Source organism: Micrasema longulum, unplaced genomic scaffold, assembly GCF_059751315.1.
Source record: "Micrasema longulum isolate JH-2025_06_02 unplaced genomic scaffold, ASM5975131v1 h1tg000709l, whole genome shotgun sequence".
Taxonomy (NCBI): Eukaryota; Metazoa; Arthropoda; class Insecta; order Trichoptera; family Brachycentridae; genus Micrasema; species Micrasema longulum.
In genome coordinates this window covers 129,038-155,066 of record NW_028277905.1, presented here as the reverse complement: position 1 = coordinate 155,066, position 26,029 = coordinate 129,038, and the positions used below count along the sequence as shown (strand labels likewise).

General features: G+C 31.3%; 1 protein-coding gene across 1 annotated transcript in view; it reads left to right on the top strand.

The window, feature by feature from the left end:
• The window catches only part of LOC148279523 (neurobeachin-like), a gene marked incomplete at its 3' end in the record, with an annotated part of 163,577 nt that overhangs the window by 8,913 nt on the left and 128,635 nt on the right, over nt 1-26,029 (top strand). The window contains exon 2 of the mRNA XM_088229806.1: nt 19,195-19,295. Coding sequence (XP_088085932.1) covers nt 19,209-19,295 — 87 coding nt within the window. The remainder of the gene's footprint in view (nt 1-19,194; nt 19,296-26,029) is intronic.

Here is a 26,029-nt window from a genome sequence, read left to right as displayed (position 1 = left end):
TTTAATTACTTTGAGACCGACAGATTACGCCATTTCAAATATATATATAAGTAAAAATAACATTTTCCCATTTTTTATAATATGAGTTATGGAAGGTAGATAATAATGTTTGTGTGCGTACAGTCTTGCATGGTAGGCTAACGCGCTGACCATTACGCCAAGAGGCCGACAAAACATTATATTACACTATCTTTATTTGCTAAATAACTCAAAATTTTCATTTTTAAAATCTGTATATTCTACGAAACAGAAACATACTCGAAACATTTTGTTTTCAAATAAAATTTCACCTATTTTCCCACTGTTTGGTGCATCCTAATACCAGGAGCATATCAAGCTGAGGAGTAAATATTATGAGTGTTTCACCGTGTATTCTGTGCATCGTTCTTGTCTCGTCTGCCTGGGAATTATAAAATCCGAGCGCTGCAGCTCGAGGCTTATTTGAATATGTTACGCCAGTAGTTTTATTTTCCTACTACCTACTTCAGTAAACTGGGGCTTGTTGTGTCGTGGCTTTGTCTTTTCAATCTGTTTTTAAGTGCAATATGTACGTTTGCAATTTCCATTATATCCACGTACATAATTTAGCATTATTTATATCGAAAATCAAAACGATACCATCCGAAATAATAAGCCAATATGTCATCAATGTAGCGCTTGTAAGAATTGTTTGCATCCAGTTTTAACGCCACACTGCACGGTGGTCCCGCCGTAGGTCACAGCCTTCCAATGTAATTGTTCAAATTATGATGTGTCGCTGCAGGTAATTAGTGACTAATAGCCAAATTTACTGAAAGTATAAAAACAACCTAGGATTTCTAAAGGGTTCATTTGTATTTCAGCATCAAAATTGAGTTCATCCAAGGAAATGCTAATTACTGTAATCCGTGCGCTTATTAGTCACCGTGTTAACTGTTCTATATTTCTCAGAATTAGTGATTTATGTGTGTTTTTTTGTAATTGAAATTCAAGTCGAAGGTATGTTTAATTATTTTTGTATACTTCGTAGCGTAAGAGAAAAGTAGTTTTTGAATAGTGTCCCTGCTACATAATGCACAAATTTTGTTTAAATTAAAAAAAAAAAAAATTGTTTCCATAAACTTTTAACTATTTTGCCCCGCTCTGCCCCCAACTTTATTTACTACATAATGTTCACAATAACATTTTATTTATGATATACACATTTTTATCTGCACAACTCTGCTCCGGGGTTTAGGTATGAGCCATACAAATGTATTTGTTTGAATTTGGCTAGCTTGAAATAGAAGTAATGTGGAAAAAAACGCCATACTTTACATGTGTTTGCCAAACAAATACCCGATGTCGAAAATGAGTTGTTTTTTTCTGAAATTAGTCATTCTTATGAAAAAGTATTTTTTTTAAAAACAGTAGCATATGCTTTGAATGTTTATTACAGCAGCAAAAGGCTATGACCGACCCTCTATGAACGCGGGACCACCGTGCACTGCGGCGATTATTTATGAAACATATTTATTCAATTAGGAACTTCAGCTCTACGGAAAATTGGATACAATAAATGTTTTCTTGCGCGCAGTAAAAATTAGAGCATTTAATTGTATCGACTCCAAAATTTCCTGAAAATGTATAAAAACGATAATATTTTTTTTGTAACCAACAGTCATATCAATAAAATAATTCATACAGAATAACAATAACAACAAATAACAAAAATAATTACGGGGTTCATATTGGAACAAAAATGTAAAAAAACAAATCGTACAATTCGAGGGGTGAAAGAAAGTGGGATGGGAAAATAGGGAAGGAAGGGAAAGAAGAAATTGTAAGTAAATGTAAAACAATGAAAAAAGAATTAAAAATTAATATAAACGTACACATACAACATACATACATATACATACACACACATTCATATACATGAACATATACGCATACAAAAATGCACTTTCATACGCGTACATATATATAATTAATAATTAAAGAATGGTAACTAATTAATGAAACGATTAAATAAATGAACTAAAACATTAAAGTTTGTAAGTGAAAATTCTTGATGGTAGTTCATCGTAATTTATTATAGAAATAAAAGACGAGTGATAATTTAATTCACAAATTTGGAATATCCGTTGAACGGAATGTCGCGAAAGCGATGAATTATTGAAAAAAATGTTATATATGAAAACATTTCTCCAGAATATCCATATTGATTTTGAAAATACAATAATTTATTCTTAAACCATTTCATTTGATGATATTTCTAAAAAAACTCTGTAGTTAATGATTTAGATAAAATTCACTTGGTTTAAGCTAGGGTTTCCTAGGACAGCGGTGCCCGTATTTTAACGGCCGTAGTGAACGGTGATGCAGTGGACAGCCGTCGTAAAGGTGACTAGAGTGTGGTTTTCTAGGAAAACGGTATTATCAACACCATTTAACACCGTTTTCCTAGGAAACCACTCTCTAATCGCCTTTACGATGGCTGTTCACTGCATCACCGTTCACTACGGCCGTTAAAATACGGGCACCGCTGTCCTAGGAAACCCTAGCTTTAGCTTTACTTTTTTATTATGTTGATGCAAAAATAAACTGTTTAGCAAACTAGTTGTAAATATTTATGTTTTCTTACCCCTATTAAAATACTTATTTGATCTCCTTATCTCCTCATCTCCAAAATACGATAGAAATAGTATAAAAGCTGTAAACGTTGTAAACAATTTACCAGTCTTGAAGATGCCAACTTAGGCGAAAGCGCTCGTTGGTCAAAATAATAAAAAAGTAAAACGAAAACAAGAAGTTTTATTGATAACTTTATTTATAATTTAAACAACATTATTTCATATATTTTTATCGGTATTCGTAGTCCGTGATATTTCCTTATTAACAATATTTTGAGTTTGTCCAAATTTTTGTAGACAAGGACTGGATTCAACTCCCTGGGGAGCTGTTCATATTAACATATTAACATATTACAACAGAGATGAAGAACATTTAAGAGCAGGTAATATAGAAGTCTAGGCTTCTACAGGGCTTATGACCTGTCAATGGCTGGTTTAAGTGGCCACTTTACACACTGTGTAACATTCACCATTCTGCCTATATTTAAATATCTTTATTCCTTCAATTCTTTCATCTGTTGATGTTTGTGAAGTTAAAGAGCAGAAACCTTTATTTATGCGGGTGAGATTCATCTAATTGAATTATTTCGACTACATACTAGGCAACGCCTGAAAATATTATTTTTTTAATTTGTATACTTCTTCGTGGACCAGGTAATTTATCAACAATATTTTGAGTTTGTCCAAATTTTGACATTGACAGGTCATAAGCCCTGTAGAAGCCTAGACTTCTATATTACCTTCTCTTAAATGTTCTTCATCTCTGTTGTTATATGTTAATTTCCATATTAGTCGATCGCTAATTAATTTATTTATATATACGCCCAATGGGCATTTTTATGAGTAATCTTCACCACAATTGGTTACCACCATAACTGGTGACCCCGACAACTGCCTTCCTCACAATACATTGGAGACAAATTCAAAATAAACCTTAAAAACCACATGATATACATAACATGGCCAAGACCTTGTACCATTTCTTACATAATCCTGACGGATTTTTAGGAATAATTTATGAATAAAAAAATCTGGAAAATATAACCCCCACTAGCTATTACATAAAACCTGTTTTTGTATTTGAAAAACAAGATTTTCATGCGAAAAACTCTTCGCGAAAAAAAAATAAATCTAGTTATTGTCCATAAAAGTATTTGATTTACAAAGCCTTTGAAGGTGAATATGTTTTCATACAAATAAGAATATCTTTCAATTCAAGGCGTTCTCTTTTTCCACCCTTAGGCCTTATTTCATCTTTGTGTCTCAAAATCAAATTCAATAAAAATGGGTGTCTCAAAATCAAATTCAGATCTCCATATTTCAATATCCCCAGTAGGTGTCCATTTTCCGTTATCGGTTGGCCGTCGGCGCTGTTCCGTTACGTCTCCAAATTGCAGCGTTGCATTTCGCCTGCGGGTGGTGACGTCACTCGTTGGCGTTTTAGGGTTTCACCCAATTATGGCCACCCCAAATTTTAGATTTTTTAATATTTTTAAAATTAAAATAAATATTTGTGCACTTATAAGTTTTCCAAATATTTCAATTTGGAGAGGAATATATTGTTCTTTCTTTTCTTCTTCAGCCTGCTTCTTCTGTCCTCCATTGGCTTCTTCTTTATTATTATTATTATTATTTATAAATTTATTGCAAAAAAATAATTATGTACATACTTAATAACAGGGAATCTATTTAAAACTAATTAATGTAAAATGAAAACGGAGTATCCTCTGTTTATGATAGCCTCCATCTAATTTGGCACAAGCTGTCCTAAGATAGAGATTTTCTATCTTTAGAACATAAGTAGTCCTATACTAATAAAACAGTAACATAAAAAAGAAAAACTAAAACTACTCAATTATAAATGCTTAGCTCATCAAATGTAAGAAATTAAAAATCATTATTATACAAATATAAAGTTTATACATGTGCCAAAAATACATGTTACTTACTTAAACATAAATAACATCCTTCTATTTTTCTCGGTCGGTCGCTACTTGCAGACAATTTATACCCTCTACACCAGCTATGACGTCGAACCATCTTTTTGAGGTCTTTCGACGCTTTGCTTATTTTCCCAAGGTCTCCATCTTAAAATTTCAGGGGTTCATCTTGTGGGGTCTCGTCTCGCAACATGTCCTGCCCATTGCTATTTTAGTCCTGCTGCGCGATCTATGATATCCGTTATTCTGGTTCTGTTTCTAATGGATCTAATTTCCATGGATCGCTGTGTGCATTTGAGCTTATCTGCGTTTCTTTTTTTGAGGGCCATGGTCTTTAATGCATATATAGTCATTGGCATATATAACAAGTTTGAAATAATTCGCTATTAAAAAATGGGAATCAAGTTAGGGTAGATTAGGGATCGAACCTCGGTCCAATGATTCGTAAATCTATGACCCACGGGACCACCATCCGATTAATTTCCTTCCTGAGATTTGGCAGCCCTGGGGTAATGATACATGATTAAACAGTACGAAAAAGACTCATTGAATATGGAAGAAAGGCAATTCGACCACCGAAGAAACAACTCCTGACGGCACTTATGATAAAGCAAAAGCTCATTTGGGCTAGAAAATATACCAAATGGACTGTAGAAGACTGGAGGAATGTGCTATTTTCAGATAAGGCCCACTTTCATGGCCCACATCATGTCAAATAATATATGATGTTTTAAAGATAATGTCGGTCAAATGTCCACCGCGGCGTTGTTAAATCTGAGATCCAATTTTCATCAGTTCTCTCATTAGATGAGCAAAGACGGGCTAAAAAAATCTACCATGGCAACTCTAGCAAAATGTCCATTTTGTTTTCTTTGACAATCTGACAGATACAAAAATAATTCAATTTTTAAGTAATTCGTTTACTACTTACTCATGCATTTGCTAATTACAGATGAAATATGATCTCATCCTGTTTCTTAAGATTGCAGCAGTATTGATTTATTTATTAAGGAAATCATACACTCCTTATTTAAATACAAGGTACAAAAAAACAATAAAAAAAAGTAAGACCAATTACAGATTTCAAACTTATTTATTATGAATGCAGGAAGAGAGGGGAAAAATAATTAAATCCTTAAAAAGTAAAAATATGAATATTAAATAAAAAGTACATAAAAGGGAGAAGACATTGTATAGCTCCAACTCTTTTTTCCTCCCTCTCTCTCTGCTTCCATGAACATTTATATTTCTTTGTAAAAATTCACAACCAACAATAATAAATTAGATGCAGGTAGTAGATGTACATATGAATAAGTATAAATTGTTACACTTTAAAACGACACAAAACGGCATAGTTGAATTAAAATCGGGAGCTGCGTACTGAGCGATGTCTTCAAATGGGTCAAAACGTAAAACTACTATTTTAAGAGTAGTTTAGTAGCCTTCTGTTTGATGCGGTTTCTGGACTATTTTTTATTCTATGGCTGTAACTTTGTACTTAGAATGGGACTGGAATATGCGGAAAAATTAATGGGGATTCAACCGGGTGCTACAGTACTAGCAACTGCATTACGCGTTTCCCCTATAACATTTTTATTTATATTTTTTATGTCCGTAACCGGTGCTCGGACCCTCCGCAGTCAGCTTAATGGCAGCCGTTAATAACGCGCCCGTTACCACGAATCGCGCCGTTTATTTTCACTGCCCGCCCCGCCCCCGGCGCGTCGTCGTTTCGCCCTTCCCGACTCCGCGCCGGACCACTGTGCGCCGAGCAGTATGTGCAATTACCATAATGCCATACCACTGTGCGCATTTACAGAAATGAACAGTCAACAGTTGAACATGGTCGCCATAAAACAAGCCAGTTTATTGTACTGATTGCGGGCGAAGACTGTTTTATGCTTTGCTAGCCAAAGCGCAACGCCTCTAATTAAATTATAGATTTATTTATTTATTTTATTTATTTATTCAATTTTACAATACGCCCAAGGGGCATTTACAAAAAAAAAACAGGTAAATACAAACATAGTAAGTAATATTTTTTTAAATACATGTTGAAACAAAAAAGCATGCTGCCATGCAAAATAAAAAGTGAAATTTTACATAATAAAAATATAAAAAAATATGTATACAAGAAAACTTTTAGATTTAAATAGCAAATCGTAAATAACTTATAAAGAATTTAAACAAAAAAAAATGGTATTAATTTTTTTTTTAAATCGTTTACGATGAGTATATATAAGATAATAATATAATATATGGTACACAAAAATATTTGATAAATTAATTTCAGAAAGAGATAATAATAATACACATCAAAAACAGAGAAGAAATTGCATTAAAAAGAAAGTTTTATTACGACTTTAATAATTAGTTTTAAACAATGCATTTCAGAACGGCATAAGTAAGTTTGCGATCTAGAATCACTGGTTACATCTTTTACAAAATTAAAGACAACAACAGCACATCATTATACTCTCAGTTGATTATTTTTCTTAAATGAAATGAACAAAGGAAATATAAAGTGTAGTCAGGAATACAACATATTTGAGAAAGAAGCGAAAAGTTGTATTTATGATTATTTTTAGTTTAGCACTGATTAAAAACACCGTTTGTTTATTTTTGTGTAATTTATATGTTGTTCTAAAAAATACTAATCATTAAAAATAAAATAAACAAATTACTGTAAGACATCACTCCCCATTATGTACATAAGAATTATTTTTTTTACGTAATGAGAAACGTAAATGTAAATATATGTACTAAATTTATATAAAAAAATGTATTTAGTAGTTATATTGTATATTTATATTTTTTTCTGAATAAACTAAAAAAATCATGTAAGTTCAAGACATGAGTGGATAAAGATGTTATGTGACAACACCAATACAATTTATTAATTATTGATTAAATAATACCTTTATTCGCTCTTAAAATCAGAATTCTGTTATTTTTTAATGGTGTTGTTGGATTTATATGAAAGGGCTGTGCATCAAATTATCATTTATGTAAAAAGGTTTTTTTTTCTTAATTTCGGACATAACGCCTGCGTCTCAGAGTAATAATTCGCTAGAGAAGGTTTAAGCTTGACGACAAACGTGTTACTTACGTTATTTCATTTAAATTATTTATCTTCAACTTATTTTTAAATGTACCTACACTTAAGATAATATTTAGTTTTATATAAATTATCCTTACACTGTATAATATTCACCAGTCTGGTGATGGCCATTAGAGGGTGAAAGCGCTAATTGGTCAAAATTAATAAGTGGAAGTGTACCAAGTATTTTTTAAATTAATAATTTATATGTAAATATAAGTTATTACATCAGTGTTACTTACGGTTTCGGTTTGCGCTTCCAATTCTCGACTTGAGTACCTATGCCTCGTTGTATTACTGTAAACTGTAGCTAGTCTAACTTCGTGGTTGATTATCATATTATGATTTTTGTCCGACTCTATCAGCCAGTGGCGTATTATTACTCTAAGGCCTTTATTCACTCACGTCTTCAACTATTTTACACCAGGGGTGGTATTCTGGTTCTTTTCTTCCCCTAGAGAATGTTTAATTTGGAGAATTTTATTCTTTAAAGTAACGAGACTTTGCTTTGCATAATGGCCACACTGATAATTAAACGTAAAAAAATATTAACACGAGAAATCAAACATGATAATTTTCATTAACATATTACAACAGATATGAAGAACATTTAAGAGAAGGTTATTTAGAAATCTAGGCATAAGCATAGGCATTAACTTCACAAACATCAACAGATGAAAGAATTAAAGGAATATAGATGTTCTAATATAGGCAAAATGGTGAATGTTACACAGTGTGTAAAGTGGCCACTTAAACCAGCCATTGACAGGTCATAAGCCCTGTAGATGCCTAGACTTCTAAATAACCTTCTCTTAAATGTTCTTCATCTCTGTTGTAATATGTTAATATAAACAGCTCCCCAGGTAGTTGAATCCAGTCCTTGTCTACAAAAATTTGGACAAACTCAAAATATTGATAATTTTCATTTAGAACATTTTTGCGATCTTAAACATTTAATTAGGTTGAATTGAACAAACCATAAAAGTCTTATTTCCTTTTTTGCTGCAGTTTAATACATCATCTGACGTTTAATCATCAGTGTCCAATATTCAATTCGTGCGTCAGAGAGCAAAGGGTTAACTTATCATTGTAATACGGGGCCTGTTGTGACAAAATAAATACAAAAATAAAATGATCAATTTTTGTTGAGCGCGTGAAAGGAAAGATTGTCCCTGTAGCTGGAATACTGTACAGATTTCAGAGAATGCTTCCAGTTTCGCTGCTTCGAGCAATCTTTTTTTCTATGGTCCATTCGCATTTATCATACCTATGCTGTGTTTGGGGTTTTGCAACTAAGAGCAAAATTTCTGAGGTGCAGATTATTCATAATAGAGCGATCAGAAATGTGTTTCACCTACCGTATGATACTCATGTAAGGGACATTTATTTTGAAACAAAAATCATGCCTTTTAGCATGCTTTCCTATTTCGAGATAACTGACACTATCATTAATACTACTCTCGACTCAATGCACAGTAACATAAAGCCAGCTTTCATTGGAGACATCCATCGGTTCAGTACTCGATCAAAAAACAATATATATATTGGATCTGTGAAGTCTACGAAGTTTGGTACTAGATCTTTACAATACATAGGTTTCAAGGAATTTAATAAATTGCCACAAAAATTTAAAGTACCTATTTCAAAATATAGAAACAGGACGTGCGAATTGAAGAATTATTTTTTCCAGAAGTACTTTAAATAAATAATGTTAGTTTATAGAGAATGCGCATCTTGAACATATACCTTTTAATATTTCACCGTTTTTGCTTGTATATGTAATTTTTAATACTATTTAAATGTTATTTGTTTTTTTTTCTTTTTAGATACTTTTTTTGGCTTGTATACATAATTTCATTTTTTTCAACGTTTTTGATAAAAAAAATTAACCTGTATTGGGTGTGCGCATATTTTGTTAATTAAAAAAAATGATTTTATTTTGTACTAGTTCAGTATGTATATATACATCCATGTAATTTTTAAACTTTTTCAATTTTCTTTCCCAGATTGCATAATGTAAACATTATTTTGAATTTATTTCCATGCCTAGTATTCTGTTTATTCTGTTATTTTCAAGTATTTTTCATACCCTTTTTAATTTGTAGTATATCATAATTTTAATTTTTCTGCTTTTGTTAAATAATATTATAGTTTAAAATTCAAAAACGTCTCTAAAAAAATTATTATCTGTATGTCCCTAAATGAGTTTTTAAAAAAAAAACTCCTTGGGAATATTGTATATAATTATGTATAATATGTTTTCAATATAATAAAAAAAAAAATAAAAAAAATTATGTGAAATATTTGATCGCAACGTAAATGCTGAAAATATGAACGAGAATTTGATTGTGTGACAGCTTTGTCGCTGTTTCTTCATTTTCTCTCGCCCCTTTTCACACCTCTTCTTCACTTTCTTTTATTCCTTTTCATCACTTTCATGTTTCGCTGATGCATCCTCGGCTTCCCAACGCCGACATTTCGCATTTGAAACATAATTCTTCTCCGAGTTACAAAGGCGCCTTCAAGTCTTCTCGAGTTATTTTCAACCGCCCTTTCAAAAATACTTTTGGTACTTGATTCTTTAAGTGTCATATGTGCTGGATCGCAATTTTTAAATTACACCCCTCTCTAGGAACTTTACACCTGTCAAAAAATAAATAAAATCAACCTACAAACATTACTAAATTTAAAAGTGTGGAATTAATTATTCAATTGAATTAATTTGTGTAAAATTGGTTACTGGATTTACGAACAGAAAAATCGCAAAATTTAACATTATTATTATTATAGATAACTTATATAGCGCCATTTTCGTAATAAAATACCTCAAGGGCGCTTTACATAGTGATTGTATTGTTAAATTAATTTAATTAAAACAATTAATTTTGTTGTCACATGCTACGGATTTATTCAAATGATTTAGAGAACAAGTGGGTTTTAAGTTTTTCCGAAACATCACTTCACTTTCACAGCCTCGCACCTCTGCTGGGAGAGCATTCCATGCCATAGGGCCTGCGACCGCAAATGCGCGTTCACTGAATTCAGTGCGCTGTTTGCGTATAGGTATAATAACTTTTCCTCTCGCCGTAGACGTAGCTGATCTAAGCGTGAGACGCCTGTCAGCTAGTTCATCTGGAATGCATAGTTCCCTTAGATATTCCGGAGCAGAGTTGTGCGGTGACTTATACATAAGCCAACAGAGTTTGTATTCGACCCTCTGTGGAAAACGTAGCCAGTGTAGGTCCCGAAGTAGTGGAGTGATATGACTGAACTTAGAGATTCCGAAAATAAGTCTCGCTGCGGCATTCAATACAGATTGTAGGCGAGTCATTTTGTTCATTGATAGACCTGCATAGATACCATTACAATAATCGACTCTAAACACTACAAACGCATTTAATGGTATAAATTAAATATTAAGTATAAATTAAATATAAATAAAATATTATATAACTGTATAATAAATTAACTAGTAGGTAGTAGTAATGTTGTTGTTTGTTTTTGCATAAAAATGTCTACCTTAAAACAGGTTGTAAATACAAGTAGTTAGGGAGACTAGACATAATCCAGTAAAATCTATTACCTAAATATATATCAGCCCTTAGTAACATACAAAAGTATCTCAACTTTTATCAATTTTGAGTTAAGTATATGTTATTTTATTAACATAAACGGCAAATCTGCCTTTTACAAACATTTATAATATTAACATATTTGGCTTAATATATGTATATTTTTTTAAATCATAAATTTTATTTGCAAGTTTGATAAAAAAAATAAACCAAAAAATTTTACAAGATTTACATTAAAAAAATAACCTTAAAATTATACAGCATATTCAGTAGAAAGTTTAAATAATAAAACATTCTACAGTAATACAACAAGAAAATCATAAGTACTGTTTCATACAGCTGGGCAAAGTGAACAAAAAACTGTACATATTATGAAATGCATGAATAAATAAATATAATTACCATTCACCATCTTTGAAAAACTTCAAAAGGTTTGTTCCATAGGAACAATACCCTACACTTAATATATCAGATACGTGGGAATAACTATTGCCGAGTTCATGAAGTCTATTTAATACGGCATTACAAGTATACACTGTCCGTGAATTGTTGCTACAAAACGGTGGCACCTGTCTAGTCATTCTTCCAGGCACCTTTCTCGAAATAACAGGTTCTATTTAGTCACTATGACACGTATCTTGATGACACTTTATTTGAAGCTTTAAAAGTAATATTTTTGAAAGGTATTAATTGTATTCTCATTTTTGTATCGTGTCGCACGGTTTTTATCTGTTTGATAAATTGGACAAAATCGAGATACGTTTTTGTGTTACTAAGGGGACAATATGTAGTAGATAAAGCAACTGTATTTTTTTTTTTAATAAACCATGATTATTATTGTAATTCAGCGTCGCTTTTTAACAAAAGTTTACTGGAGATGGCCCTTTCCTACATATAAAACAGAAAACGACCAATATTTTAAATTTGTCCAAATGTTTGTAGACAAAGAATTAATTTCACCCCTTATGAAGTTGTTGAGATGAACATCTCGTCGCATTGGAGAAACTAAGTTATATTTTTACTATCTTGAGATTTAGTTATCGGATCTATCTGCATAAAAATGCTAACAAAAAAATAAATCAATCCTTAATTATTATTAAGTTTAGTAATAAAAAATATAAGATTAAACAATGTCTTCATTTCAAACTTTTATTTTTCAAAAAATATATGAATCTACAAAGAACCTTGTTTTCCCAATGCGACTATGGTTTTCATTTTTATTATGTTTTTTAAAAAAAATCACTATGTTTTTTACTGGGTTTTAAAATATGTTTTTTACTATATCTTTTACTATGTTTCTTACTGTGTATTCTCTTTTTACTGTGTATTTTACTGGGTTTTTAAATACATTTTTACCATATTTTTTACTACATTTTTTACTATGTTTTTAATATATTTTTTCTATGCTTTTTTAAAACTATGTATTTTAATATGTTTTTCACTATGTCTTATATTTTTATTATTTTTCCATGTATTGATTACTGTTTCTTAAGTATATTTTTTAACTGGCTTAGAACGGGGTAAATAACCCTAGTTAGATAGTCAAAGCAACATTGTGAAAATGTTTAATTTTATGTGTATAATATGATTAAATAAATAAAAAATCTTACTGTATACCCATATACCAATGTGGGTACATTTCCTTATTTTAACTTATGATTGTTATTTTAGTCTTGCTTATGTTATTCTTTCTTTTACCTTCATTTATATACTTTTGTTATACTGTTGCACTTAAATATATTTCTAATAAACGTAAAACCCCATAGGGCGTATAAATAAATAAATAAAATTGCATTTTATAAACTTTGTTTAGAAAACTTGGCCACGCTTTGTTAGTAACAAGTTACCGACATAATGTTCCTCACTTTAGCACGCTTTATTTGAATTGAACAGAGAACAGAGAACAGAGAACATCGTGCACGGAAGTTTAACAAAATGTACGTCCTGAAGGCGGCGTTTAAGGTTTAATTTTGCATGCGCTCTTTGTGGAAAATCTTCTTTGAATTTTGACTAAAACTTTTCGACAAATTTCCCTTTTCATTTTTTGTCCACGTTTAAAATATGTAAACTTAAAATAAACAATAGTTAATACATATATTAAATTGGTACCGGGTTGTGTTAAAGTGAGTTATTTACAACTCGTTAAAAATTACTCTTAAATTGAAATATTTGTGTAAATCATAAAAAATATACAATCCTGTACCTGTGTTTTGCATTATTGTGTCGCTTGTGGGTTTTCAAATTACACTGCTTCTTCTATCATTCTAGATAAAATTACAAACTAAATTAAAAAATAACATATAAACTCGGATATTTATCTTATGTTTTCCAAAGACTGAAAAATATCTTAACCAAAGAAATATTAAAAATAGTATATTACGCTTTGATTCAATCCTCAATAACATATGGTATAATAGGGTGGAGAGGAGTCTTGGACGTGCATAGTCGCTCAATAGAAATTTCACAGAAAAATATAATTAAAATAATTTACAAAAAACATAGACTATTTCCTAGTAATTAATTATACGCAGAGAGTGGACTCCTTAGTTTTAGAAAATAATATTTATTTCAGTGCCTGAAATATGTTTGCTTGAATAGGGAACTGTTTATTAATAATTGAAATCGTATTAGTAATATATCCGATAGTGTACTGTCAGTTCCAGGATGCAGAACTAAGTTCGCACAGAGGCACTCCTTACATGTTGGTTTAAGATCCTTCAATCTTCTAACCAAGGAACTACAAAACATTAAATCACCGGTACAGTTTAAAGTAGGTTTGAGGTCTTGGATTAGCATGGAAGTAGCAGATAGACACATTCTTAAAAATAAAAAATAAATAATCAAATTCAAATTAAAAATAAATGCATACTGCAAATAAACCATATTTTCGTAATATCAGCAAATGTTAATTTGTTTTTTTCTTTATTTTTCTTTTCTTCTCATGGTTATGTCATACTATATATATGTGCTATAAACTTTTTAATAATTAAAAAAGGAATGGCCCACGCTCAGACGCTGTTGTCTTTGTAGGCATTTTTTCCAATTCATGAAATAGCTTTTTTTTAAGATGTATTTTTCTCCAGTGTATTTTTTAAGTATATTTCGATGTAAATAATATATGTATGGAAAAATAAACAAATAAAAAAATTAAAAAAAATCCGTCAAATGGCTGATATGAATATTGAAATTTTCCCCTAAACATATTGTAGAAATTAAATTTAAACCCTGTAAATCGTATAAATGGACAAAGTCCGTTAATAAATAAATAAGTCTGTTAAATACAGATCCCTTAAATCGAGGTTTTTTATGTACTTAAATGTGTTTTTTTTAATGATTTAATTATATGAAAACATATTTCTAAGAGCAAATTAAGTTTACTGAGCTGTTAAAACGAGTTTTTTTGTCCGACTATTCGAGGGAAATTTCAGCGCCTTCCAAGTGAGACTTTAAGATTTATCTGGAGACTTTTCGGCTTGCCTCAGTATTTCTAGATAATCAATAGACGGTTCCGCATGCCAAAATCGTCGCGTGCCAAGTCTCACGATTGTACTTCAAACCGACAACATCATAAATCCCGTGGCTCGGATCTAAATGAGCCAATGTCGTAAATCGCAATTTTACAGGAGAGTACTTTTTCAGGCATTTTGTAGCGTTATAATGATCTGTTTGACGTGTATAAAAATGTATAATTATATTATTTAAATAAAAAAAACAAAAATTTGGAAAAAAACGGACTAAACAACACCTATACTTAAGTTAAAAATTGTATAATTAAATTTTCATGACAGTTTTCGAGAAAAGCGTTCTTATTTAATACCGACTTCAATATTTCTCCTTTATCTTGTTTACAGCATATTAGTAAATAATGTATTCTCTTTATTTGATTTCTTTTTTTGTTTTCATTTTAGGTGCTCATTTTTAAATAAAAAAAACCGGCACATCATCTGTTTTTAATTGTCATCGACCCTCTATAAAATGTTGACAAGAAAAAAATTAAACTTGGCTTTGGCCCTCTTAGATTCAAGCCCTAGAATCGCCATTCGTAATTCCATAATGACTACTTGGAATAACGTGACAACCTAGACAGATAGTTAGGCTTGCTCAATTTGGACACCCTTCAAATTACTGGAGCAATTTTTCCAATTATTATTTGGATTCTCCTAAAATGCCTACGTTAATTTGCGATTTCTTCAATCACGAATCAGGAAAAAAACGTGCTTTTGGTAATCAGTGACAGAAAAAGATTGACATTATCAACCAATTAGAATATCTTTAATTGATTACTCGTTGCGCCATCATTTTATGAATTGGTCACCCCTAATGCGTATCTAAAAATCTAAAACAAGCCTAAGTGATAAAAAAAAGTTTTTATTTATTTATTTTAAAGAAATAAACAGTCGACAATGATAAAATAACATTTAAAAATACGGTTTAAAGACAGACCAGCGAAGTTTCTAAATAAGAATCATACATATTAAATTGTGGTACAACAAAAGTGTGTGTTTTTGTGTATTTGTATGAGAGTAAGTGTAGAGTTGTGTTTGTGTGTATCTTTGTAGGAATACGTGTTCAGGTGTGTGTAAGTGTGAGCATTAAATAGCAAGTGGGATTGTATCGCAACCAGAAAGAATGAATCTTAATTTATTTTTGAATAATATTAATAGGGGCATGTAAAATCTATCAATAGGTGAAAAAAAAGCATTATGGTTAGAGCAAGAACGATAGAGGAATGAGTGTTGTGCATAGTTAGTGCTACAGACTGGCAGATGGAACAAATACTTATTTCTTGTCACGCAAAAGGAGACATTGAGATTATTAATTTGATTTAATAGCATAATTATACATTTTAACAATTTAAAAAAATTTCACTTATTATATTTTTACTAAAACTAAAATCCCACCAAGCCACTTTTTGTAGCTTGTTGGTGAAGATTATATTAATTTTGTAGAGAAGGTGAAAAGAGTCAACTTTATTATTCAATAATTTATGTGAATAGCATAATTCAGATACAGTGCGTCTATTTTTAAGGGTAAATATTCCAATTTGTTTAGCAAATTAGCTGAAAGTACAAAGCGTTTTATTGTTTTTATAATCTAAGTATTTAAAAAATTTTCGTTGAACATTTTCAATCTTTTCCGTTTGTTGTGTATTGTGGGCTCCACTTAACGGATGCAAACTCCAAATTACTGCGTACAAAAGTGTTGTATAAAGTTTTTAATGTATTTGGTTTTCTGAAAGATTTGGAAATTCTTCAAATGAAGCCCAGCATTTGGTAAACTTTTTCCAATTTAAATTTTTATGCGGGAAGCATGTTCTCAAGAGATGGAAGAGTAGAAAAATAAGTTAAAGGAGAGTGAATGCGGGCAGCAGAATGAACGGCGCACTAAGCGCAGTAATTGCTAAAAAAATATGTCCATCGAAGACTGGCAGTGCTGAATAGAGTTTTAGCCCAAACACTCATGTATTGAGACATGAAACTGGCTTAGGAAGAATGAAAGCAGAGTGAAAGCGGTTGAAATACGATCTTTTAGACAAACGTGTGGGAAATCAATGTATGACTGGGTTACAAATGATGAAATCAGGCGAGAGTGTAAATCTGAAACAGGTAAAATTGAAAAGATTAAGAAAATGTCTCAAAGATGGTTTGTTCAAGCAGAATGAACGTAAGATGAAAACCATACGTTCTACGTTAACAAACCATCTGAGGACGACTAAAAAAGATGTGGCATGATCAGATAAACTTAAGTTTGGTCATGTCAAAAACAGACGCAAAATATTTTTTGCAGTAGTGTTTTATTTGAAATGTATTTTTTTTTTAAACCCTTAACCCATCTTTGGTAAGAGTTGTCTGAGTCTTTTGTTTAGTTTTGTCTGGAAATTTATTGTATAATTGCAGTCCCTGATTTATTAGTCTCGACTGTCCTTGTCTCATTTTAGAATGTTGCATATGGTATTGTTTTGATATTCTCGTATTGTGTAGGTACTGTTCAATACATTTTTTTTCTAGTTTTAGTTCTTCGTCTACAATTACATCAGTGGCTAATTTATGAATAAATTTTCAGGATTCTAGTTGAAAGAGTTCAGTTAGTTATATTTGCTTAGTTTTTTTAAAGAGTTCTTTAGTTGCTGTTAGATAAGGGAGGTTATATATGTACTAACTTCAATATTTTATTTTGTTGTATATGTAGTCTTTTTATGTCATTTTAATTTCCTGTTCTCCATAGTAGTTGGGTATAACATATTTTAGTTTTTGCATGGGCTTCAAATATATTTTTTCTGTTTTTGGAAAAAACTTTTTGATTTTAAAAAAGGGGTCGATAATGTCGCCATTTTACTAATTAAATTATTGATATCTTATGTATTTTTTTTATTTTTTGTTTATTTATAGAAAGACACATGTTAAAATAAAATAATTACATATCCCTATAGTCCTTAAAATGTAACATGATTAGAATGACAGTTGTCAGAAAAAGTTACGACATAACTTTGTAGTAACGTTAAAGGAGTTATTTATATTGACACACGCAAAATCATTTGTATCTAGCGTGTTTTTTTTTTTTTTTAATGCAATGTTTGAAACATAAATCAACATTTATATATGAAATCAGCTTTAAAACTAAAAGAAAACTTAAATAAACCTAATTATTAACGACGTTCTTACAAGGTTACATCATTTTGCAAAAACGTTAGAGATGGTACAAATTGATCAATGTAAATTGATCGAGTAAAAAAATAATTTATTTGATGTTGTTCATGAAAAAAGTATGAATGTCTCATTTTTTGGTGAATAATTGTGTTAAACACACTATTATAGGCTTGTTTTTGCGTTTTTATATCAATTTTCGGAAACAGAGTTTCATGATTGCATAAAATCGATTTGATCAGTGATCAGTAATCAGTAATTTTCTATCACTAATGAAATTAGTTTGACAGCTGCTATTGTAATCAAGCTATATTTTAAGGACTATAATTCTATGAGGCCAAGAGCCCTGCGTTAAGTTGGGATACAACAAAATACAATTTACAAAGTGAAAGCATGCATATAACTAAAAAATACTACAAATAAAATTATTACGTGAACATAAGTTTCAGTAAATATCTAGGCAGCTCGCTCAATATTACTACATATAAATCTATGCAATATATCGCAGCAGTCTCCTATAATGGTTTCTTTATTTAGACAAAATCCAAACGTGTACACCTGTAGGATGAGGTTGTTGGGAGTTAGAGTTCCTACCCTCTCTGTCAATCCCTAACCCCAGTTAGAGACTGACAGAGAAGACATGAGGTTGCTGTTTTATGCGTATTTATTATATGGTGGATAAGATACAGCACTTGGTTGCGTAGCGACGATGATGGGTTGAAGAGACTGCACTTGAACTGCATGCTGGAATTGAGTGACGTCGTCGAGATTAGTTGAAGTGAACTGAACTTGTTGGGCTGACTGACTGAACGGGCTGACTGACTGGCGTTGCGTCCCATGATCTTTTTATAGACGACGTTCCTTTTTAGTTAATTTCTTCATTATAGGGACGGTGTGAATGTACTTCAGAACGATATCCTCCGATTTTATGTGCAATACTTATAGAGTTGCATTATACGTTTATATTGGATTCGATAGAAAATGATAACATTGCATCGCCGGCCATTAGTTTGCTTCAGATGAACTAATTTAACACGTGTGTGTCATCGATTATGGACTATGGACCCTTTCACACCTCTCCTGAAAATGTCTTTGAATAGTCCATGTCAATTGTCTATTTATTCTTAGTTAATCCCAAGTATTTAACATGTTCAATTTCAATTAGTCGTTCATCGTTTATGTTAGAATCTATTTTATAAAAATTTTTGGTTTAAAATTAATATTTTGAGCACTCAAAAAGTTATGCATAGTTATAATGTTTAGTAATTAAAATGGTTTATTTATCTCCTTATATCTACCCACTTTATCAAAAAATTCGTTAAATGAATGAAATTTTCATTACAGATCTCCTTATTGAAATGCTTGGAGTCTTGGCCAGCTACAGTATTACCGTCAAGGAGTTAAAGCTGCTCTTTGGTGCTATGAAAGCTGCCAATGGCAAATGGGTAAGTTGATTTTTTTTTCTTTATTTACTACCGACAATATATTAAAAAACACATACTAATCAAAACGTACTGGGCCAGTTATGTTTTTGAATACCATGGCATTTACGAATTGTGATCGCTTTATGCGAAAGATAAAAAAATATTATATCACTAATTAGGATGTTCAACTTTAACTTCACAAACATCAACAGATGACATAATTTAAGGAATATAGATGTTCGAATATGGGCAGACTGGTGAATGTTACACAGTGCGTAAAGAGGCCACTTAAACCAGCCATTGACAGGATATAAGCCCTGTAGATGCCCAGACTTCTATATAACCTTATCTTAAATGTTCTTTATCTCTGTTGTAATATGTTGAAAAGATAAACATTTAAAATTAAATTTCCCTTGTCCTATCAACGGCGGAAAAATTGACTACGTAAATCATTATTTTTTTTATTAATTAAAGCATTTTTGGGTTCGCTCTGGTCCGGCAGTCGGGCCATCCATTAAGCAAGAGGTCCAAAGGTTCACTCGCGCGCACCCCTCAGCCCACTCGCATATCTGTGGCTCTGACCGATTTTTTAATTTGGTTAGCCTGGCCCTTGTCTACTCTTACCAAACAGCGCCCAACCGCCACCACTTTTCGGCAACCGGGATTTTTACGAACAGTTTTGTATATCCCCTGCTCTTATTTTCGTATTTCCTCTTTTGCTTAAGAATTACTTCCGTTTAAATTTTTCCACTAAATTAACTGATGTTCAACGTGTATTAAGGCAGGGATGGAAAACATTTTCGTAAAGATAATAAACGAGAGTTCGAAAATTTGATTTTTAGGTCAATTTATCAAAAGTGATATTAATTTTGTTTGTATTTTTTAATTTTTAAAAATTATTTATTAAAATTTTTTGTCCTACGAACTATAATTAATAATAAAATTAATGTGACCTCACTGAGGTTACCCGTGCCGAGGACACTTAACAATATACTTTTTTTTTTTAATTTTTACATTTGAGAATAAACAAAGAAGAATCAATAAACAGAAATAATATACAAAATGTTCAGACAGTTTTAAACGCTACATATTTATGTTGATAATTCATTTATGTATATCTACATTCTTTATATTAGAACCAAAACCTAACATAAGCTAGCCATCACCTTATGTCCCAATATCCAGAACGTGTAGATTAGTCAATTCATCACACGACTTGGAATTTTTTGGGATACATCTTCCGGCTTTTCGTAGATCTCTTCACGACTAAACAGTGTGGGATGAAGTTGGATTGGCATGGTTTAGCTCAAAGTTTTTGTTCTTTCGTTTTTTTGAATATATTGTATACAATTAATGTTTTGCCCTTGTTTGTCTTTGCTAAATAGTTTTATGTTCTTTTTGTTCAGTTTCTTGCATTTATGTTTCTCCATGTAACTGTTGTATTTGGCCAAGGCCGTATATACGAGTATAATAAATAAATAAGCTATACACATATTATTAAAGGGAAATAGTCGTTAAATTAGTATCATTAATTTCAAAGTCAATATATCATCATCGTTATTCCACTTTTCGCATCAATTCAATTCAATTAATTTATTTTAATACAACATATACATTAAAAACATAAATTCAATACGTCCATATTATAAAAAAGAAAAAAATACATAAAAGAGACTCATGTCAAAGTAGTAGGAAAATTCTGCTCAGGAAAACCCCTTCGGATACATAGAACAGATCAACGTCCAAAGCGATGTTGTTCAGCATAGCGGTAGCCCTTCCAACGGGCAGGGTGGTCCTGTATATTGGAATATGAAACAGTCTAGGCTGACGCTGTCTTAGGTAATTATCAGGAACATACAAACCAATCATCCTACCATGTAAGAGGTCTCGGGATCGATTCTCGACATGGTTGACATGACATATTTATTTAAAAGGGTGTTTTCACACTAAAATATTTCATAGTCGCTGGACTGGTACCTGAAGCGTAAGACTGATTATCTTACCTCCTCGTTACAATAATGATCAAGATACGCTGCGATTGGTGTAACAATGCAGTGCCTTATGCACCATTAGGTGCGGAATCGGAATGATGATGATGTTCTCAACGAAGTTCAATGGAAAGGAACAAATTAATATGAATCGTGACGTTTTACCCCTAAGGCCACACCCCTGTGGCCAATGGAATGACCGTTTTTGCGGAAATTCAAAATTACAAATTTAAAAGTATTTTTTATGCTACTAATAACTAGCTATTTTTTTTTTACTGGACTGTATATAGACCTTTATTTCTTTGAAAATGTAAAAAAAAAAGTGATATTTCCCTATTGCGTGCGGTATTTGGTTATGTTGTCAAATTCTAGTTCGAAATGTCATAAAGTTTTGATTTTAAAACTTACGAATAAGTTTTCTGAATAGAGTGGCACCTCTGGTTGATAGATTCACGTGTATTTGAATAATATTTTTCTTTAAATTTTCGTGAAAATATCAACAGACATACATTTAAAACTTTCCCTTGTAAAGGGGCCAAAAAAACACGAAAAACAGAGCGAAGATGTTTTTCGGCGAGTAACTTTGTGAAAAGTATTCCGCTCTCTTCCGGTTCTTGGGTATTTCCAGTTCGGGGCAGGAAGCGGGCCGGTAATCCTTCGCGAAGATGTAAAATCTGTTCCCACGAGCGGGCGCTGTTTTGCAAAGGATTTATCCATTCGTGTATTTCATAATGTTGTTGATATTTCATTATGTAAACTTAAATTAACGTGGTATTATTTTAAAATGTTACAAGATACAAGATAGCTGGGGCGAACGCTCCTTATAGTCGATGATTTGCAGCTTACCGTATTTTTTTGGCATCGAAAGTAATGATTTATGTTACATTATTAGTAGGAAAAAACACATTTAAAAAAAAAACATTGCATTTTTTAGGTAAGTAAATTTATATCATATTCCTTTATTCTATACAGCGACTTGTTGCGCCTCTATTGGCCAAAATTATTACTACTGGATTACACGAGATTACTCGGCTGAGGAAAAAAATCGAATTTAAATACGCCTTAAACTTAAAATTTTAGAATCATGTTCGAAAAATTACACTTGCGATTACAGTAAAATCTTGCATCTTTCTTCAATGCAATTTAGTCTTTCAATACTTCTTTATAAGGGCTATTATTTAAAAAAAAATACAATTTGACTTACGACGGTCTAAGGGAGGTGACAATAAACGCACTCGTTATGTGTGAGAAAGAGATAACTAATATATTTTGTATGTCTTAACACGGAAGTTACAATAATACTTGATCATACTTAAGTTTCGGTGGTTTGCAAGTGATTTTTTAAAAAATAAATTAATATTTTGATATTTTAATCGAAACGAATTGATATATTAATCCATAATATTAGCTATCAGTATTTATCCTTAAGTGGGTTTTAAAAACAAAGATTCAGTATCCATTTAAACTTTAAATGTTATGTTTGAGTTATAATAAAAACGGTACTAGTGTATAGTATTAAAAATAAATATATTTAAAGAATTATAAAATCTATAACTTATGTCGTTTTGTGAATAATAATGTGATATGAAAATCGATGAAACAATAATTCTTAAAACGTAATTTATGTTTTGTTTAGTGAACTATCGAAAATCTAACAAAAATGCACCAGTACGCTAATGAATTATCCAGTTTTATAAGTTACTTTTTTAACGCTCGGCCCAAAACACGAAATAGTTGTTGTTTTCTAATGACTAAGGCGAGGGTTCGAGTTCTTAGGGTATCCAGTTTTTTTTTAATGTATATTTTTTTTTTGAGTTTTTTTAAATCAAATGTTTGTGCTACATTAGAGAATATTTTTATTGAACCTATTAGCCGCTAGTGCCATTTGTTATGGATTATTTATCAAATATAAAATAGACTTGTTTTTTATGTGCCATACTACCGCTATAGACATTTTATCAGAATTTTCGTAGCTTAAAACTCACCGCTCGCCACTGCAAGATAATGCTAGTAGGCATTAAAATACACTTATAATTAACATATTGTAGTTTTCAACAATGTTCAGTGTGTTCAAATGCTTGCAGACAAGCTGGATTTCCTCCCTAGGGAGTTCTTCTTCTTCTAGTACCTTGCCGGGTTCCGTCAGCGTCGCGTCAGGACGCACTATGGAAAATGCTTGAACAACGGCATATTATAGGTGATTTTTACCAATGTTTCTACTGACATATTTCAATATATTGTTTAAATATTTTTACAGTCAAACTATAAAATAATGGTAGAATTTTTAATTTAGTAAATATAAATCTTTTTTTTAATGCCACAAACTGTATTTTTTTACGAATACCATTTTAAGTCTGTTCACTTTATCACTTTGAAAGTTCATTTCTTATTACACTTAGGAGAAATATATATAAAGCATTATATATATCTGAAAAGTTCAGCTTTCAAAAATCATAAATCAACTAAAACATCTTTCTTTATATATTTATTTAACACTTTATATACATATACAATTTATAAACATATAAGGGCGAGCACATTGCCTTAAGGCAATTTCTTCCTACCTACCCAAACCGTTCAGTTTGAGGAAATTACAAGGACAAGGACATATTGAATCTTACGATTTTATGCAAAATTAAAAACAAAGATAAAATTAACACTATACTATGAAGAGAAAAGAGGAGATGTGAAGAAAATATGAAGGATAAAGGAACAACTTAAATATTTAGATAGTGACATTTCAATGTCGACTTTAATGTAAATAAAGAAGGGGGCGTCTTTAACATAAGTTGGTAGATTATTCCACAATCGTGCAGCTACTACTGTGAAAGAAGAGGCAAGAAAATTAGAGCGATGAAAGGGTGTTAAAAGGGTTTCTCTCGTTACTAGAACGAAGAGATAGTCAGTGTTGAGATATAGGTTGGAAGAGCTCTCTCAGATAAACGGGCGAAATGGGATTATTTAAAATATTGTGAAGAAGCGATAGAATGTGAAGGTTTCTTCTATGCTTGATACTGAGCCAGTGTAGTTGCGTGCGATATTCGGTTATGTGGTCAAATTTACGAATATCAAAGATATAACGTATACAAATATTCTGCAATCGTTCTAACTTATCAAGTAATTCAGAGTTAGCATCCGGATAACATACATCCGCCTAGTCAAGGAGTGGGAGATGTAAGCAATGGACTAATGCTTGCTTTACATTAATTGGCAAGAAATCCTATAATCTTTTAAGTGAGCGCAAACTGCTGTTAAGTTTACAAATACATTTAAATAGTTATACAATAAAATATATTTTTTTTTAAAAATAAGTTCATTAAGGCTTTTGCAAGTTACCCACGTCTCCCCATGCTTTAAATTTAATGTTGTTTTGTAGTCTAGGCATTTATAAAAACCATTTATGAAAATTAGCTTTTAAATTTCCTATCACGAACTTCTTATGAAAAATGTGATAAAAGTAAAAAAACCAAAAACCGCTATCTTTGACGATTTCAAATGTAGACTATTTATAAAAAATATTTTCTAATTGGTCTGTTTTTTATTATTGAATCATTTTTTGATATTACTGAGTGGGAAACTCCTTGATGATTTTCCGAATGTTTGAGTTAGCTGTTTACCATATTCACGTGCCATGTATATATGTAATTTAAAAAAAAAAAAAACATTTTTCTAATACTATATTATTTGTGGTGATAAACTCATGTGTCTGTGTCAACTAATTGCTAGTCCCGTCTCAACACAGGACTTTTAGTTCCATGGAGTTGGGGACTTATGTCTCAAATAATGTACAGTAAACTTATGTATGTAAATAAATAAATGAATTGATTGGTATTTGTCATTTTATAATAACCCATCGATATTATAATAATTAGTTTCTATGCATATTGTAATTAAATGAACACCCTTTTCAATGTTTTCAATGCTATTTTTAATATTTTACTGTATGAAAATAAAATTAAACACATCATAGTAATATTCATTTTATTTGAAGCTTTGAAGACTATTTTATGTTCGTGTTTTTTTTAATACACCTCTAAAAATAAAAGAGTCTTTGACTTTTGATCCATAATCGGCCTTTATTTCCATAGTGTGACGTTGGCGATGACTACAGCGCCAGCGTAGGCATGATATTATATATCTGTCCAAAGCTACTTTTATATTTCACAGCCAGGACGACTGCTTATTGATGTACTAGCCGTATTGATTCCTGGGAAAAGATGACCAGAGTGGTTTTCTGTTGCCTAGGGAGTTATTCGGATATAACTTTGTTGCAACAGAGAGAGGAAACATTTTTGAGAAAGGAATATGGAAGTCTAGGCATTTGCAGGGCTTATGACATGTCGTTAGCTGGTTTAAGTGGTCATTATTTTACACACTGTATAACATTAACCTATGCCTATGTTTTTTTTCTCTTGTTGCCGTTATTTATTGCTTTGCTTATGAATACAGTGCTTTTTTTCCTGGTATGTATATTTTGTACAAGGGTTATTTTTCACGGGTCTGAGTCCATTCCTTCGTTATTTTTTTTCATTTTTTTACTATGGCCTTTAGAAAGTCAATGTTTCTTTCGGCAGTGGCTTCATTTTTTATTACTTCCTCTGGGTTTTCAAAAGTTTGGTCGTATTGTGCGCACATTTGTATGCAGTTTGACCTCTCGGCGTCAAACATAGGACAATCGTGTAATATATGGAGAACGTTCTGAGAGCTGAGTCCATCGCAAGGGCAGAATAGTTATCTTTTTTTTTTAATCCATGAAGATATTTTCGA